Below are 19,748 nucleotides of genomic sequence, written 5' to 3'. Positions count from 1 at the left end.
CAAATACACTAAACGTCATAAGTGTGCTAAGAAGAAATTGTTCTACATAGATTGTGAAGAGGAAGAAGAAAAGGAGCAAGAAAGGTCAAAAGAAGAGGATATACTCCAGGAACAAAGCCTAGAAAAAGAAGAAATGAATCTGACCATATCTTGTAATGCATTGGCTGGAATTACCATGCCTCAAACCATCAAGATAGAAGGACAAATCAAGAAGAAAAAGGTAATAGTGTTGATTGATTCAGAAAATACCCACAATTTTATTCATTGTAAGATAGCAAAAGAATTGAATTGCTTCCTATATCTAGCACCAAAGTGTCAAGTGATGGTTGCAGATGGAGGAACGATAAATTGCTTTGGAAAGTGCCATAATATCAAGCTATCCATGGGAGAATATGTATTGACTAGCCCAATGCTTTCCATTCCAATGGGAGGTGCTGATGTTGTACTAGGAGCCCAATGGCTACAATCCTTGGGTACAATAGCTTTTAATTTTCAAGAACTTTTCATGAAATTTTCTGCGGAAGGAAAGGAAGTTGAAATAAGGGGTATTGCAGGGAAACCAGGAAAGATAATCAGCTCTAACGGTGTTAGAGTCGGTCTTTACATCCCTCCGTCAGAGATCATTTCTCTTATTGCATTTCATTTTTAGGTGCCTCATACAGTTCATTCATCCGCATTCTGTTAGGGGCATGCCATAATCTGACGGAAGGGCCTTGTCACTCATTCCCCTCATGTCTTGTACCTACTGGCTTAGGTCTTTTCATCAAATCTCCATCAAAATCATTTTCCAATCAATGATAGTTAATGTTTGGTCTTTTGGTGGGCAAAGAGTCATTTCAGTCATTAGGTCTAGGGCTTAGCGAATTCAGTCTTCAAAGTGTCCAATAATGCCAGTAGGCCAGAGGGAGGTTCTAAATAAGTTTTTATTTCAAAAATTTCATTGTCATATTGCTGGACTATGACTTTTCTTCAAAACTCTGTTTTGAAGAAAATTCGACATTTCGTCCTTTGTAATAAATTGCCATGTAAATTTCAAAATTTTCAGTTCTTGGATATTTTAGATGCAGCCCTGGTCATCCTTTGCCGAAACTCAATGCCAAACATCCCTGCAAAATTGACAAAAGAGTTTCATCATTTCAGCCAAAAATCAAAGAGGAAACAAGAAGAACAGAGTTGTATTAAAATGAGAAAAGTGCCAAAACTAAAACATAAGAAAGTGGGTTTTTGAGAAACAAAAATCAAACCCATCACTATATAAGATATTTTCATTGTTTGAAACACCCATTGGTATGCCAAGAGATCAATTGAAGTCGACTTAAGTTGGGAAAGAGTGAAGCTGTGTTTTGAAAGCCAAGACTGTGTGTTGGAGTGCGCGCGGCGCATTGGAGGAAGGCGCGGCGCACATAGGCCGCGCGGCGCAAACACCCATTGGTATGCCAAGAGATCAATTGAAGTAGACTTAAGTTGGGAAAGAGTGAAGATGTGTTTTGAAAGCCAAGACTGTGTGTTGGAGTGCGCGCGGCGCATTGGAGGAAGGCGCGGCGCACATAGGCCGCGCGGCGCATTGGGCCAAGTTTCACCGTGCAATTTACAACCGGCGCGGCGCATCCAGGAGGCATGGCTAACTGGGTTTATGCGTGGCGCACAGAGCCGAAAGGCCAATTTTATATCACTGCTTTCATAAAAAACCAAACAACTCCATTTCTTCTGCTCCAAGTAAGTTTGAGAGTTCTCGCCATTGAATTTAGCTTGTGTTGGGTATTGTTTGGAGGGAAGATTTGAAAGTTTAAAGTTTGAAAATATAAACCCTATATTTATATCAAAATCTGCTCCTTTGGGTTTTGAAATTAGTGTTTTGAAATTGTGATTTTGGTGCCAAATCTCCTTTCCCACTTGTGATCCTTTCCCTTTCATAATTCTATCATTATAGTCAATCCCTTATGCCCTAACCTCCCAAACTACTCATATCCCTGCTTCCCATTTTCCCTATCCTAAATCCTACCATTCCCTATCATTTTCCCTCTCCCATATCATTTGTAACAAATTCCCAAACCCCACATCCCTAAACATAGTCAAATGACTGTTAACACATTTCAAATTTCACTTGACAAACTCCACCATCCACTTTTCCCACTATCCCATATTCCTCATAGTTCCTTATTGCTCTTTGGCATATTTGGCATTGAAAACAAACACCTATTTCTCATTTTCAAACCAATCAAACATACACTTGTTATACACATTGCAGCACCATGACGGAGACTGATTCATCATATGAACAAGACAGTGATTCTACCACAGAGCTTCATGCACCGAGGAGGCCTCGTAAGGGTGGCAGACATGTCAGAGAAGAGCCCACCTCATTGACTCAATTGCAGGCCTGCCCACTTGCCATGGCATGTTTCCAACAACAGTCATGCTTTTAGTATTGTGAGATGATTGCTCAGATTCAGCATCATCAGGAATTGGCTCGGTTATTTGTTTTGCATTTGCATGATGGTCAGGTAACTCTTGCTGGTGTAAATTTCACCTTGACACCAGAGACCATTTCTCAAGCAACAGGAATACCGAATGTAGGTGAGGAGTGGAACAAAAGAATGCAGGTGGAAAGAGTACATTATGAACCATATATCAGGCCTAGCTATGTGAGACAGCTCAGCAGGGTGTTCCATTCCAGTTTTTGAAAGAATCCTATGCGCTGTTGATGAGACTCATTATCAGATACTTCAGTTGTGAGGGCCGCTTCTCATGCCTCTATGCATACCATATCAGATTGTTGATGCATTTCACGAGAGTGAAGATGATGAACATTCCATATTTCATGTGCCGAAACATCGAGAGGATGACTACTCTTGTGCAAAAGAAGACTCCTGAACAACAGTACAACAACATTTATCACTATGCGCTCATCAAGATCATTGTTGTGCATCAGCTTGGTTTGCAGGGTATCACATGGGAAGACTTCATTTCCCATGAGTTCTTCACAGCTTCAACAGCTCATCAGGAGGTTTTCCATCATACAGGTGAACCTTCATATCAGCATGGAGGTCGGGAGGCAGAGACTACTAGTGTGCCGACATATGTCACCTATCAGAGAGGCATAAGAGGATTGTTTGCAGCAGCCTGACGAGTACTATCTCCACCTGGGGTGGAAGGGGTCTCGTTGCCATCATCAGCAGCACAGGTACAGGATAGAGGCAAGAAGCCTATGCAGGATGAGGGCCCTTCAGGAGGCCTAGACACTGATTTCATACTCGTCGATGATGATGTGAGCTCTCCTAGCTCAAAACTGAGGGAGGTCATTTAGGAGCAGAAAGCCGAGATAGATGCATTGACCGACAAGTTGCAGAGAGCTCAATGGGTCATAAACTATTTGGAGCAATGAAACAAACAACTGGAGGATCAACATACAGTCATGGAGTTACAAAACATTTAGAAAAACTGCCAAGCTGCCCAAAGGAGGAGGATAGAGTTCACTTCATTGGAGTAGGAGATAGAGGCTGATCGAGAGACTTGGCTTGAGAGGGTCAACATTCATCTTGAGAAGCTGTTGGTGAAGGCAAACAAAGACAAGGACATGCTCAGGCACATGAAAAATCATTATTGGGCACGAACTCATGTTTGCAACGCAAGGATCAAAATCCTAAAGGCAAGACTAAGGAGGGCACTAAAACGACGCAAAAGGCATGATAGGCTCCAAATCTTGGCCGAAGCTTCTTTGGCTGAGCATGATACTTGATGATGGACCTTCAGTCCAAATTTCAACAAATTTGGAGAAAATTTTGTCAATTTTGAATTTTTTTGGCTTCAAAACAGATTTTCCTGCCCAACGCGTAGCGCCACTTGGCGCGCGCTTATAATTGGGAGATCATCTGGAGGAAAACTTTACATTTTTGGATTTTTCATCAAAAGTTATGCATGCTCATGGATTACCTAAGGATTTCATCAAGTTATGGGTTGCCTAAAGGGTCAAAAACACCTTAAAAAAGACCTCTCTACCACCTTTTGCACCCACAGGAAGCAATCTTGGGAGATTGAAGTTTTGGAGGGGAAAATGACATCCAAATCCAGAAATTCCACTTGGGTTGGAAAGTAGACAGGCAGGGATTTCCAAAGAGCTATCATGAGATCAATTTGGACTTCAGGAAGTACCCCAAAATCAGCTCCAAAGTTTTGCTACGCATACAAGTTTTGGGCGCGACGCATAGAGAATTTTGGCCTATTTTTCACTCTCCAGCTCAGAATTTCGGCCGGTTTTGACTAGTTTTACTTTTTGATGTCACTCTTGATCTAACTTGATGTAATTTCATGACCATGATGTAATTTTGGGCACATTTTTACTTGTTTTAGTAGATTCATTCACTTAAAAGTGAAAAACAACTAAATGAATCAGTTTCCTAAAATATAGAGGCAAGTTGTTTCATTGCCTATTTTTCAGTTCCTTGTTTAGATATGGTTGAAACAGCTCCTAGAATGATGAGCTCGACCCCTAGAGGCATGGGAATGAGTTAATCTTGTCTATATCATGTAATTTCTCAGTCATTTTCAGGGTTGGACACTTGGGATTGCTTGGCACTCCATTGTGTTAGCGCTTGAAATTTCACCTCAGGCTGAGAAAGGTAAACTTCAAGGCAACATCAAACCACTTAGCCTCGTAGCTAGCCCTACGGGGCAGGAGAGGGCTCTCTCCAGTCTATCTCAGTAAAGATCTTCAAAGAGCGAGATGACCAATAGGGAAACACTGATTTTAGGCTAGTAAACTGATCAAGAGGGTTGATTTGGGATTTTTAGGGTTTTTGGTGGCAAATTGGGGAGATGGCAATTTTGGGTGCGGGGATTGGACACAGTTTCTGCAGGGAGTTCTTTGGGGCGAGGTAGGAGACAGTATTGATGCCTTTGATAGAGGTGGATGGATGAGAATGACAGGTGAGGAGCTAAGGAGAGCAAGCAATAACCTTGAATTCCCCTTAAACAGTAGAAAACATTGATATTAAGCAAACTTAAAAGCAGAGCATGACAGTCATGAGTTCTACTTTAACACTTCATTTGCCTAATGTGTAGAAGGAAAAGTAAGGAAATGATTCACATAACACACTTACAAGTACAAAGAGAAACACACCATCAACACATGTGTCCACAAGAATCCCAAAGAGGACTGCAAAACCCTGGTCTTCCTTTGCCAAAAATTGCAGAGATACAGTGAATAATACAATAATAGCTTCTCCCTCAAGAGTCCAACCATGAAAATGAGCAAGAGAGTACATAATATAGGCCATCTAACATCTTTCCCTGCCTCTAGGGGTCGAGCTCATCCTTCTAGGAGCTGTTTCAACCAATTCTAAACTAAGCACTGAAAACTAGGCAGTCAAAACAACTTGCCTCTATAAACTAGGAAACCAATTCATTCATTAAATGCATGCTATTTCATGAATGAATCTTCTAGAGAAGGTAAATAAGTGTCATATCAACATGAAAATACATAAATTACATCAAAGATGGTGAAAAACCCCATCAAAAGTCAAAACTAGTAAAAGCTGGGCGAATCCATGAGCTGTAAGTGAAAATTTGTGAAATTTGCCTGATGGGTCGCGCGCCAAATCCTGACGGGTCGCGCGCCTTTGAGAGCACTTTTGGGGCACTTCCAGGTGTCCAAATGAGGCAAGAGTAGGCTTGTTGGAAAGGTATGTGAGTCTAATTTCCAACCCAACTAGAATTTCTGAATTTGGTTGTCATTTTCCCCTCCAAAATTGCAATCTCCCAAGACTGCTTTCTGTGTGTCAAAAATGTGGCAGAAAGTCATTTTTGGCTTGTTTTTTGACTTTCAGGAGGCCCAAAACTTCATAAAATATCTTGGAAATGGGTGAGCATGTGTAACTTTTCATGCCAAATCCAGAAATGCTGAGTTTTTTGAAAATAGAGTTGCCAAGTGAAAGGGTCGCGCGGAGGGTGAGACCCGTCAGGGAGGAAAACCTGTGTTTGGCACTAAAAATTCACAAATGACAAAATTTTCTCCAAATTTCTTGAAATTTGGGCTGGGAGTCCCCAATCAAGTACCATGCTCAGTCAAAGAGGCTTTGGCCAAAATTTGGAGTGGATCGGGCCTTTTTCGTCGTTTTAGTGCCTTGGCCAACCTCCTTGGATTTGGCGATTGCAATTTTGACATTTCTCTAAAACCATGACACCTGTACAAAAATTGAAGGAGGTTTTTCTTCTTTGGCATGTTATGGACAAAAACCTCTCTCAGTTTTCCAAAATTCATCTTTTATTGCTCTGGAACATCATTTGAGTGCGACTTGTCCCGATGTGTGAAACAAGGAATTTTGTCGAAATGGAGTGAAATGAAGGGGATAGGGGGCTTCTAAATTCTTGGAGAAATTTTTGGAAGTAGGGAGGGATGTTAGGAAGCAGGGGAAAGTGGAATCTCAGAGATTGAGTGAGGGGAAGGGGTCCAAAAGGGAAAAACACAGGCCAAACCTAGAAAATTGCCAAGTTGTAGCTAGAAACTAGGGTTTGTGCAAAAATGAGGAATTTGGCAGATCTAAGGGATGGGAAGTGTTTGATAAGGTATTTTAAGGATAGGGGAAGGTGTATGAACATCAGGATACAAGTTTTGCCGATGATTTGACCGTCCAAGAGAAATTGCCTTCAAAACCCTAAGAGAGGGAAATGACCTTACCTAGGCGCAACTGAAGCATGGACAAGGTGTAAAAAGACTCATTAGACACTGAGATGATAATGAAAACCCTATGAATGATGATAGACTCAACTGAATGATGACATGGACCGCCATTTGGACAACTTTAGAAGGAGTGAAAGCAAACCCTAGACCTAATGCCTAGTGACCAAATTTTGCTTGAAGACTCACTGAAATGACAAAATTTGACCTTAACACTTCAAAATCACTTTGTAAGAGCACATTTGATCACTGGAGGAAGGCTGGTAAGACTGACACTAACATTGGCTCCAATGGGGATGGTAGCTCCTTGGAGGTGCCAAGAACCTCAGACCTCTGGGAGAGCAGACCAGTGTTTTCAACCATTGGGCAATGGAGTCAAAAACTCAAGTTGAAATGCATGACTGAAAACTGATGACTTGACAACACAAATTGACTCTCACTCAACTAAAAACTGACTCAATACTTAAACACAACCGACAAACTGAAAATGATGCTCAAAGTGGAGCTTATTCATCACAACCTACTCTAACAGTTTCATTCATCACCTGGTCAAGTGAAATGAAACAACCAATGTAACCAAGTAAGTGTCCCATCTGCTGTTCGAATTCTCCACAAGTGCTTGCTTATGAACAACAAGAGAGAACTACTGAAAGGCAACTCCCATGACAACTTAGAAACAGATCCGTTGAAAGATATGAATTCTCTATCCACCTCCAAAAACACTGCATAAGGATCTTGCAATTCAAGCACACTGAAACTTAGCTCATCCAATGGATTACTTCTCGTTTCCTCATACCATGAATGCAAACTTTGATCTGAGCCTTGTGACGAGACCTCTTGAATCATTAAATCATGTGTGTCCACTTCCAAGTCTTTATTTGCAACTTGACAATCAAAGGCATTCGGGGGCTGCAAATCTGGATTTGAAAAGTCTTGAACAAGGTTTTCATTGCCCTCAAGATGGTCTAAATCAAGACTTGTTGACAACTGATTTCTGATTGCATGGAAGTTGTCTCTGATGAACTGACATGAATCAAAACAAAAAGGCAAAGATCCTTCACTTACTTCAAAATTTGCTGCACTTTCCTCGTCACTGTCATAGCTGATATGTGATGGCTGAACATTGTATTCGAGCTGATGAAAATGAACTTCTTCCTCCCACAAACTAGCTACTTGTTTGATTGCAAGATTAGCTTCCGTTTGGAGAACATAATCATCATCATACTGATCATACTGAGGAAAATCATCGGTATAAAACATATCATCAAGCATGCAGGTCATATCAACAGATCTCTCTTCTCCAAGGTGATCTACAAAACAATCATTATCAGATCTATGACAACTAGGATAAGAAACAAAATGCTTTGGATCTGTTAGACTCCGTCTTATGTCAGTGTGAGATTGATTCTTCTTCAAAACCCTGTTTTGAAGAAGAAATCATTAAATGTATTTTTTAGAATATGTATCAAATTCTCCAGCTCTTCAAATGGCAGCAGCTTCTTCAGCTCTTATCCCTGCAAAAGCACAAGCAGAAGTGATGGTTGTTGAAAGTTCGACCTCACTATTGGGTTCTGTGAAAGCTAGGAACATTTTTCCAGTAATTGTATTCAGAGGATTTTGTACCAGAAGCTTGGACAAAGCATCTTTCCCGTCACTTGGATAACACACCTCCATGACCTTTCTCTGAGGTTGAGTACAGTATTAGACAACAATTATTGAGATCTCTGCAGGGGCTTTCATTTGTCAAGGATAAGAATGGTCTTGTCCCTTTGGGTGTAGTATTTTCTCATGTGGAGAAAATACCAATTGCAGCAGCATCAATTGCACAAGTTCATGGTGGTTTTTTGAAAGATGGCACACGGATTGTTATAAAGGTGCAACACTTGCGAATAGAGACAATGATGCGTTATGATCTTCATAATCTTGCTTGGATAGTAAAAGAAATACAATCAACCATTCCCTTGGAGTTTGACTTTGAACGAGAAACTTGGTTTATGGAGACAATAAAGAGGAACCTTGAAAAGAATAATTTCAGACATATTGTATGCCCTACACCGTATTTAAACCTCTGCACAAAGCGCCTTATTGTCATGCAGAGATTGGATGGAATTCGCTTCACTCAGGTGTTTTGTCCCAATGCAAGTGAAGATCTTCTTGCCAGGATACCCGAGATGGTGAATGGTCTTGATGCGGACTCTGAGAAAAGGCTATGCAAGGTATGCTCGTGAATAAGATGATTTGGAAAGCCTGAAGAGGGATGTTAGTGAAAAGTCAGGGTGGAAACTTGTTCATGGAGATGTTTTCCGAACACCATGAAACTTGGTCTTGCTGTCAGCATTAGTGGGCTCGGGTGCACAACTTGACATGCTTGTGCTTCTTGTTATCTTGCTGGCAATTGTTGGCATGCTATATATTGGGTGTGGGACAATTGTCACCACTTTCATTGTCTGCTATGCCCTTACCTTATTTATATCTGGCTATGTGAGCGGATGGCAAGCGCTGGATAAAGCCGATGGTTTTTACGGCATCTCTCTTCCCATTTATGTGCTTTGGCATTGGATTTGTACTGAACATCATTGCCATATTCCATGGTTCTCTGGCTGCCATTCCTTTTGGCACTATGGTGGTAGTCGCGCTCAGTTTGTTTTAATTTACACAGGTTTGCAGGTTTCTCAATGGAAGTGTCGAGCTTCACTGGTTAAAATTAGAATTATTACATTCACATTGTGGGCATTCTGCAAATCAAGTTTATTCATGTGTAGTTTCTGTCTCTGTGGTTGTGACGGGGAAGTAGTTTCTAGCCTCAGCTTTATTGTTACCTTTCTGGATGATAGTGCGCATATGTGTGCGTATTGTTCTGGACATAGTGCCAGATTCGTTGTTTTGGGCTTCAGGAGCTCCTCGACGGGTGGAAATTTATTTGGATTAACACAGGTGTTTAGGTGGTCCAAGTCCGCAAATTTGGAGTTTGAGCGACCGATTCCTTGTCTTTTTAACGGCAGTTTTGCTGCAGTTTTCGTTTCTTTTTTCAAAATTTCTGTTGGAAATCCAGATTTTCAAGAACTTTTATAGGGCAAAATCCTCTATGGCTTCTGGCAACAGCTGGGCTGATCAGTGGGACAATACCAATAACAATGAAGAGTACAACAATAACTCCGAGTCCTATGGAAGGAAGGAGAAAGGAAACGGTAAAATGGCTAAGGTGAAAGTGGTTGCAGTATCAGGTCTGGAGAAGGCCAAGGTAGTTGCCACTGTTGGAGCTCAGAAGCTTAAAAGTGGAACAAGCGCAGGAATAAAATGGATTAAAAATCAGTACCAGAAAAGGACGGCAAAGTGATGACAACCTCCATATCATAGGATGGGTTGAATCTCTGAAATTCTTGAAGCGGGAAGCACTGTTTCCAACCATATAAATGAATTGCGGTTTGGGTGTGGGTTCTCTAACACTATATGGCAACGGGGCTTCTATATTCACAACATCAGGTGTAGCTGCAAGAAAATTTCAACATGAGATTGAAGCAGGCCAGGTTGGTATTAAAATACCAATACCAGTTCCGTTGCCCTTTTCCTCATTCACGCCACAAAGACATCAACCACAACAGAAAAATAGGAACCAATTTCCTATTAATGACTTCAGTTAATAAGTCAAAAGGATCTGCGCTCCAGTTTGTTAGCCATCAGAGGATTTCAAGGGGAACGATCTTCTGTTTTAGGAAAAAGAAATGATTTTATCTCTTTTTTGTAACTGCAGGTGAAACAGCGCCCCTGTTTTGGGGGTCGATCTGTTGTGTTTTTTTAGAATAGTTTTTTCTATTTTTTATTTTAGAAACAGCTCCTCATTCTTGGAGCGATCTGTTTTCAAACAGCAAAGCTTATTTAATGTAAAAAAATAATCATTTAAAAAGAGAGTGAAGAGAGGAGGGGGGGAGAGTTCTGAGTGCTGGAGAATAGAGAGCTTACCATGTACAGTTTTTGGCAGAGAGTTTAATGAAAATACAGCTCTGACTTCTGAGATTCCTGTGGTATGATAATTTAGCATATGTTTTTCTTGTGTTTCATATGTGATCTGTTATGTTTCATTTCACTACATGATCATTTCTAATTGAACAAATGAAGTGTTTAGGTAGAATTCATAGTATTATATGCTCTGCCTATAAGTTTGTTCATATTTAATGTTTTCCTCTGTTTGACAAGGATTCATCTCCTATGCCCTTGTCAGCTCCTCAGCAGTCTTGCCATCTCATTTAAACTAAATTTGGTGTTAAATTTCTTGCCTACCTTGCCTCAGTCGATAATCTGTGTTTTTTATTATATTTCTCTGTTCAAGCTGTTACTTTGCCCATGCAGCCCAGAAAAACCCCGTCATTTTATTAAAAACCCCAAATCAAACTCTTTTATCAGTTTACTAGCCTAAAATCAGTGTTACCCTATTGGTCATCTCATCCATTGAAGATTTTACCGAGATAGACCGGAGAGAGCCCTCTCTTGCCCCGTAGGGCTAGCTACGAGGCTAAGTGGTTTGATGTTGCCTTGAGGTTTACCTTTCTCAGCCTGAGGTGAAATTTCAAGCGCTAACAGGATCAACAACTTGTTCTTCTTCAATCAGTGAGCCATGGGCTTGAACATCATAAGCATTTCTTGCGGTGATCTTGTCCATCATCTCTTCCACTGCACTTACCAAAATGTCAAGCTTTACCTCTAGAGATTCGGCCGGATCTATGTTTTTCATCTCTTCTTCCTTCAACCTTGCCCTTCGGATCAGCAGATGAGCCTCTACATTTACTGCACTGTTCTGCATCTCGTGAAGTGTTTCTAGGTTCCTTTCTCTCAGCTGAAACTCCATTTCCGAATCAAAGGCACCCGGGTAGTGCAAGAGAGCAGATCTAGGAGTAGGCCTTATGTCAACTGGCATCGAATAATAAACTTGGTTAAATCTGGCTGAAAACTGTTGTACTGTCTCCCCTGGCAATCTTTTCAGCTGGTTATACTCTTCTACAATCAAGAGAAGGTTTTGCCCGATCATCCACCTATCGAGAAAAACTTTGACGAACTGCTGGAAATCTGAGATGCTCGCATCAGGCAGGGCTTTGAACCAACTCTTCACTTTGGCTTGCAAAGAAAGAGCAAAAAGCCTTATACTAACATCTTCTTCATCAACTTCAAAAAGGTCTAGAAAATTCTCAAAATTCTGCACATGTTGCTCAGCGTTGACATTCTTACATTCACCATCAAACCTCGGCAAGTATAGATCATAATTTTTGGGGAAAGCATGAAGAACAGAAGGTAAAACAAGAGGTTTATATCGATCTGGAATTTTACAAGGTGTAGGGGTATGTACAGCAGGTATAGAATCAGTCTTGGTCGCTTGAGGTTCATCAGTTTGAAGATGGCCATCACAAAATTCGGAAAAAGGATCTTGATTAAGCTCAAAGGCATGCAAATCTTTGGTATTCACAATCTTCAAAGGGAAAGAATCAACTGCAGGCCGAGGATCTCTTCTCAAGCATAGTATACTTTGCAAAGCTTTCTTAACATTCTTGGGAAAAGAGAAGAAATAATTTATAACAAAGAACAAAATGTCTTGGATGAAATTCCAACTTGAGTACCTGATCTTGCCATATTCTCCTTTCATGTTTCTGCTGCTCGGGATCATCCTCCAATGGAGCCTTTGGATCTAATCTCAAAACTGATTTAGAGTCGCCAAGTGAATGATTTCAGCCTTTCAAGTGTCTGATCGTTGTCCACCTTCAACAATCAGATCTGAACTTGATATATGTACTGGGGTAAATTGAAGATGAAGTGTTACATTCACTAGCTCACGGAGGTCGACTGAAGCAGCGTTTATCTACTTGCGCTGATGCAAAGCAAGAGCGTTTTCGAAGGCTACCTGGCGTATCTTCAGACTCCGTCTAAGACTTATGAAATAAACACATCAGTCAGCAAACAATTTGTTCTCCCCAGTATGGTCGCCAATATGTTAGCGCTTGAAATTTCACCTCAGGCTGAGAAAGGTAAACTTCAAGGCAACATCAAACCACTTAGCCTTGTAGCTAGCCCTACGGGGCAGGAGAGGGCTCTCTCCAGTCTATCTCAGTAAAGATCTTCAAAGAGCGAGATGACCAATAGGGAAACACTGATTTTAGGCTAGTAAACTGATCAAGAGGGTTGATTTGGGATTTTTAGGGTTTTTGGTGGCAAATTGGGGAGATGGCAATTTTGGGTGCGGGGATTGGACACAGTTTCTGCAGGGAGTTCTTTGGGGCGAGGTAGGAGACAGTATTGATGCCTTTGATAGAGGTGGATGGATGAGAATGACAGGTGAGGAGCTAAGGAGAGCAAGCAATAACCTTGAATTCCCCTTAAACAGTAGAAAACATTGATATTAAGCAAACTTAAAAGCAGAGCATGACAGTCATGAGTTCTACTTTAACACTTCATTTGCCTAATGTGTAGAAGGAAAAGTAAGGAAATGATTCACATAACACACTTACAAGTACAAAGAGAAACACACCATCAACACATGTGTCCACAAGAATCCCAAAGAGGACTGCAAAACCCTGGTCTTCCTTTGCCAAAAATTGCAGAGATACAGTGAATAATATAATAATAGCTTCTCCCTCAAGAGTCCAACCATGAAAATGAGAAAGAGAGTACATAATATAGGCCATCTAACATCTTTCCCTGCCTCTAGGGGTCGAACTCATCCTTCTAGGAGCTGTTTCAACCAATTCTAAACTAAGCACTGAAAACTAGGCAGTCAAAACAACTTGCCTCTATAAACTAGGAAACCAATTCATTCATTAAATGCATGCTATTTCATGAATGAATCTTCTAGAGAAGGTAAATAAGTGTCATATCAACATGAAAATACATAAATTACATCAAAGATGGTGAAAAACCCCATCAAAAGTCAAAACTAGTAAAAGCTGGGCGAATCCATGAGCTGTAAGTGAAAATTTGTGAAATTTGCCTGATGGGTCGCGCGCCAAATCCTGACGGGTCGCGCGCCTTTGAGAGCACTTTTGGGGCACTTCCAGGTGTCCAAATTAGGCAAGAGTAGGCTTTTTGGAAAGATCTATGCGTCTACTTTCCAACCCAACTGGAATTTCTGCATTTGGTTGTCATTTGCCCCTCCAAAATTGCAATCTCCCAAGACTACTTTCTGTGCGTCAAAAATGTGGCAGAAAGTCATTTTTGGCTTGTTTTTTGACTTTCAGGAGGCCCAAAACTTCATAAAATCTCTTGGCAATGGGTGAGCATGTGTAGCTTTTCATGCCAAATCCATAAATGCTGAGTTTTTTTAAAATAGAGTTGCCAAGTGAAAGGGTCGCGCGGAGGGTGAGACCCGTCAGGGAGGAAAACCTGTGTTTGGCACTAAAAATTCACAAATGACAAAATTTTCTCCAAATTTCTTGAAATTTGGGCTGGGAGTCCCCAATCAAGTACCATGCTCATTCAAAGAGGCTTTGGCCAAAATTTGGAGTGGATCGGGCCTTTTTCGTCGTTTTAGTGCCTTGGCCAACCTCCTTGGATTTGGTGATTGCAATTTTGACATTTCTCTAAAACCATGACACCTGTGCAAAAAGTGAAGGAGGTTTTTCTTCTTTGGCATGTTATGGACAAAAACCTCTCTCAGTTTTCCAAAAGTCATATTTTATTGCTCTGGAACATCATTTGAGTGTGACTTGTCCCGATGTGTGAAACAAGGAATTTTGTCGAAATGGAGTGAAATGAAGGGGATAGGGGGCTTCTAAATTCTTGGGGAAATTTTTGGAAGTAGGGAGGGATGTTAGGAAACAGGGGAAAGTGGAATCTCAGAGATTGAGTGAGGGGAAGGGGTCCAAAAGGGCAAAACACAGGCCAAACCTAGAAAATTGCCAAGTTGTAGCTAGAAACTAGGGTTTGTGCAAAAATGAGGAATTTGGCGGATCTAAGGGATGGGAAGTGTTTGATAAGGTATTTTAAGGATAGGGGAAGGTGTATGAACATCAGGATACAAGTTTTGCCGATGATTTGACCGTCCAAGAGAAATTGCCTTCAAAACCCTAGGAGAGGGAAATGACCTTACCTAGGCGCAACTGAAGCATGGACAAGGTGTAAAAAGACTCATTAGACACTGAGATGATAATGAAAACCCTATGAATGATGATAGACTCAGCTGAATGATGACATGGACCGCCATTTGGACAACTTTAGAAGGAGTGAAAGCAAACCCTAGACCTAATGCCTAGTGACCAAATTTTGCTTGAAGACTCACTGAAATGACAAAATTTGACCTTGACACTTCAAAATCACTTTGTAAGAGCACATTTGATCACTGGAGGAAGGCTGGTAAGACTGACACTAACACATTGTACATCTGATTTCTGCATTTTTGGCAAAGGAAAGATCTGGGTTTTGCAGTTCTCTTTGGGATTCCTGTGGCTCTGTGTTTTGATGGTGTTTCCTCTCTATGTAATTTGTGAGTTCACTGATATTTATGTGCATCATTTCCTTTTCTCTTTGCTTCTGAAATTAAACAAATGAGTGATAAAGGTAGAATTCATTAGCTTGTTATGCTCTGCCTGTTAGTTTCTTTTAATTTTCAATGTTTTCTTCAGTTTGAAGAGGATTCTTGGTACCCTCTTGCCCTCTTCAACCTCTCACCAGTCTGAACCCTCCACATTTACAAATCAAAGCATCAAAACGATTGCCTTTCTTGCCCAAGCAGAACTCTGCAAAACTGGCCTTCATCCCCGGACCGAAAATTGTCTTTCCCTTGTTTCCAACAAAACTCCCAAAAAATCAAATCAAATCCTTGCACTTCATACCTAGCCTAAGATCAGAAGATATTTCAGTCATATCAAGCCCTCATAGATCATTATTTGCTGAGATTGACTTGGAGAGAGCCCTCTCCTGTCCTCATAGGGCTAGCTACGAGGCTGAGCGTGGTTTGATGTTGGTCCTGGATCCTGCCTTTTCAGCCTGAGGTAAATCTAGGTACTAACAAATGGTATGACAAAGCTTCTAGAAAAGGAACAAAGAGGTGTAGTTGCACAATTATGTTCGCTAGATGTTTCCACATCGAAACCATCTATTTCTCCAGACCTCCAAAAAGTCTTGGACAATCATTCTAAGGTATTTGAGACTCCCAAAGGTCTCCCACCTATTCGTGATCATGATCATGCTATTCATCTGATTCCAGGAAGTGTTCCTCTAAACATCAGGCCGTACAGATATCCCTATGCCCAAAAGAGTGAAATTGAACGTATGGTTGCAGAAATGCTAAAGGCTGGTACAATTCAACCTAGTCAAAGTTCTTTCACTGCTCCAGTAGTATTGGTGCACAAGAAGGATGGATCATGGCGCATGTGTCCGGATTATAGGGAGCTCAACAAGCTCACTATTAAAGATAAGTTTCCCATTCCTGTCATTGATGAATTACTGGATGAATTGCATGGATCAATTTACTTCACCAAGTTGGATCTTCGTTCAGGATATCATCAAATCAGAATAAAGACTGAAGACATTCCGAAAACAACATTTAGAACTCATAAGGGTCATTACGAATTTTTGGTCATGCCTTTTGGCCTTACCAATGCACCTTCTACATTTCAAGGTTTGATGAATTCCATTTTCAAACCCTTCCTTAGAAAATTTGTGTTAGTATTTTTTAATGATATACTAATCTACATCAAGTCTTGGAAGGATCATGTTGAACATGTTGACAGGGTGCTACAACTATTGGAGGAGAAACAATTATATGAAAAAATATCCAAATGTTTCTTTGGAGTACAAGAGGTGGAATATTTGGGTCATATTGTATCTCATGAAGGAGTTAAGGTAGACCCTAGCAGAATTAAAGCCATTAGGGAATGGAAAATCCCCGCATCCATAAAGCATCTGCGAGGATTTCTCGGGTTGACAGGGTATTATCGCAAGTTTGTTAAGAATTATGGGAGAATAGTAGCACCTCTAACAACATTATTGAAGAGAGATGCATTTTCATGGACTCCGGAAGCAACAAAGGACTTCAAACATCTTAAAGAGGCAATGTGCCAAGCACCGGTCTTAGCTACACCGGACTTCACAAAAACCTTTATTGTGGAATGTGATGCTTTAGGAAATGGAATTGGTGCTGTTTTAATGCAAGATGAAAGACCCATTGCTTTTGAAAGTTGTCCAATCAAGGGAAAGTTTTTACACAAAGCTATTTACGAGAAGGAAATGTTGGCAATACTACATGCACTTAAGAAATGGCAACCCTACCTAATGGGAAGACACTTCAAGGTAAAAATGGATCATGATAGCCTTAAATACTTTTTAGAACAAAGATTATCCTTTGAAGAGCAACAAAAGTGGGTCACAAAGATGTTGGGTTATGACTTTGAAATCATCTACAAAAAAGGGAAGCAAAATGTGGTGGCAGATGCACTCTCAAGAAAGGATGAGGATGTGGAAGCATTGTTGTGCGCCATTTCTATTATCCAACCAGATTGGATAAATGAAGCAAGGGAGGAATGGAAGAATGATGAAGAAGTGTGGGCACTTATTCGAAATTTACAAAAATATTCCAGTACATCTGATACATTTAGCTGGCAAAATGATTCATTATGGTACAAAGATCGCTTATACCTCTGTAAGAATTCCCAACTCAAACAAAAGATTCTTATGGAATTGCACACTTCTCCCTTAGGAGGGCACTCAGTATTTTTAAAAACTTACCACAGGGTTAAGAAGGAATTTTTTTGGGATGGCCTTAAATCAGATATTTAAAAGTTTGTGGCGGAATGTTTGGTTTTCCAACAAAATAAAGTTGAAACAATTAAGACCCTGGGTCTATTACAACCTTTATCCATTCCAAGCCAACGTTGGGAGGAGGTTTCAATGGATTTTATCACAGGTTTACCCAAGTCTGAGGGAAAGAGTGTCATCATGGTGGTAGTTGACATACTTACCAAGTATGCACACTTTTGTGCATTATCACATCCATTTAAAGCTAGCACAGTTTCTACTACATTTATGGAAACAATTTAAAAGCTACATGGAAACCCAAAGATTATTGTAAGTGACAGAGATCCCATTTTCACTGGAAATTTTTGGACAGAATAATTTTCTTGTCTCGGTACTCAGTTAGCTCATAGCTCATCTTATCATCCTCAATCTAATGGGCAAACTGAGATAGTAAACAAATGTTTGGAAGGATATCTTCGTTGCTTTGTATCTGATAAATAGACACAATGGGTCAAATGGTTGCCTTTGGCTGAATGGTGGTATAACACTTCCTTCCATACAGCAACAAAAATGACCCCATTTATGGCACTTTATGGATATCAGCCACCATCCATCACATCATATTTAAGAGAAAATTCTAAGGTTCAAGCAGTGGAACATCACATCGAGCATCAACAACAAGTCCTCCAACTTTTAAAGGATAACCTCGTGTTGGCGCAGAATAGAATGAAACAACAGGCAGATCAACATCGCAGCGAAAGAAGTTTTGATGTAGGTGATTGGGTATTCCTACGGCTACAACCATATAAACAAATGTCCCTCAAGCAAGCTAAGAAGGATAATAAATTATCACCAAAGTATTATGGTCCGTATAAGGTGTTGCAAAAGATTGGTACTATGGCATACAAATTGGAGCTTCCTGCAGCTTCTCGAGTGCACCCAGTTTTCCATGTTTCATGTTTAAAGAAGGTTATAGGCGACAAGATTCCAGTTCAAACAAAATTGCTAGAACTTGACGAGGAAGGAAAAATTATATTGGAACCAGAAGTAGTCACAGAAACAAAAACTCGACAGCGACGAAATCGATCAATTTCGAAGTATCTCATCAAGTGGAAGAACTTATCTGCTGAAGATTCCACATGGGAGGATGAGAATTTTATACAGAAGCATCCAGAACTACTCAAGCGTTGAGGACAACACTTTTTTGAAGGAGAGGGGCATGTTAGGTCCCTATAATACTAGTGATTACCCCATTACTATTGTAGTTGTATCCCTTATTAATATTGTTGTTCCCCTATTGTCCCCATATTGTTATTACTGTGCCCCATAGAATCCCTCTATTGTTATTTTTGTGCCTTTATATTATTATTGTTAGGTCGGCTGGGTTATATTGTGACTCCTTAGACTCCTATATATAGAAATGAGGTTTTTTCATTTGAATCATCAAAGAATAATTCATTTTTGTAATGTAAAGGAGGTTTCCCCCTCGAAGAGGCTGAATTCTAAGGCATTGATCTATCTTTTCTATCTTTTTGTGAGCTGGTTTCATAACACAATAATAAAAATATGGGGATAATAGGGGCACAACAATAATAATAAGGGATACAACGACAATAGTAATGGGGGAATCACTAGTATTATAGGGACCTAACATGCCCCTCTCTTTCAAAAAAGTGTTGTCCTCAACGCTTGAGTAGTTATGGATGCTTTTGTATAAAATTCTCATCCTCCCATGTGGAATCTTCAGTGGATAAGTTCTTCCACTTGATGAGATACTCCGAAATTGATCAATTTCATAGCTGTCGAGTTCTTGTTTTTGTGACTGCTTCCGGTTCCAATATAATTTTTCCTTCCTCGTCAATTTCTGGCAATATTGTTTGAACTGGGAGCTTGTCGCCTATAACCTTCTTTAAACATGAAACATGGAAAACTGGGTGCACTCGAGAAGCTGCAGGAAGCTCCAATTTGTATGCCATAGTACCAATATTTTACAACACCTTGTACGGACCATAATACTTTTGGTGATAATTTATTATCTTTCTTAGCTTGCTTGAGGGACATTTGTTTATATGGTTGTAGCCGTAGGAATACCTAGTCACCTACATCAAAACTTCTTTCGCTGCGATGTTGATCTGCCTGTTGTTTCATTCTATTCTGCGCCAATGTGAGGTTATCCTTTTAGAGTTGGAGAATTTGTTGTTGATGCTCGATGTGATGTTCCACTGCTTGAACCTTATAATTTTCTCTTAAATATGATTTGATGGATGGTGGCTAATATCCATAAAGTGCCATAAATGGGGTCATTTTTGTTGCAGTATAGAAGGAAGTGTTATACCACCATTCAGCCAGAGGAAACCAT

The 19,748-nt window shown here is 40.3% G+C and overlaps 1 protein-coding gene across 1 annotated transcript; it reads left to right on the top strand.

Annotated features, from left to right (window-relative positions):
* The first annotated feature begins 9,539 nt into the window (after nt 1–9,539).
* Nucleotides 9,540–10,102, top strand: LOC149185506 (uncharacterized). Its single transcript, XM_089412423.1, has one exon. The coding sequence runs from the start codon at nt 9,762–9,764 to the stop codon at nt 10,011–10,013; it is 252 nt and encodes an 83-aa protein (XP_089268549.1). The 5' UTR covers nt 9,540–9,761; the 3' UTR covers nt 10,014–10,102.
* Nucleotides 10,103–19,748: the final 9,646 nt, after the last annotated feature.

The sequence above is a fragment of the Pinus tabuliformis genome, chromosome 3_1 (genome assembly GCF_031772625.1).
Source record: "Pinus tabuliformis cultivar Carrire ecotype Pingquan chromosome 3_1, CPIR1, whole genome shotgun sequence".
Classification (NCBI taxonomy): Eukaryota; Viridiplantae; Streptophyta; class Pinopsida; order Pinales; family Pinaceae; genus Pinus; species Pinus tabuliformis.
The sequence above is the reverse complement of the archived record's forward strand: the minus strand, read 5'-3'. Positions and strand labels throughout refer to the sequence as shown.

What these genes read in the sequence shown, in the direction of transcription:
- LOC149185506 (XM_089412423.1), top strand. Translation starts at nt 9,762, where the DNA reads ATGGCTTCTGGCAACAGCTGGGCTGATCAGTGGGACAATACCAATAAC.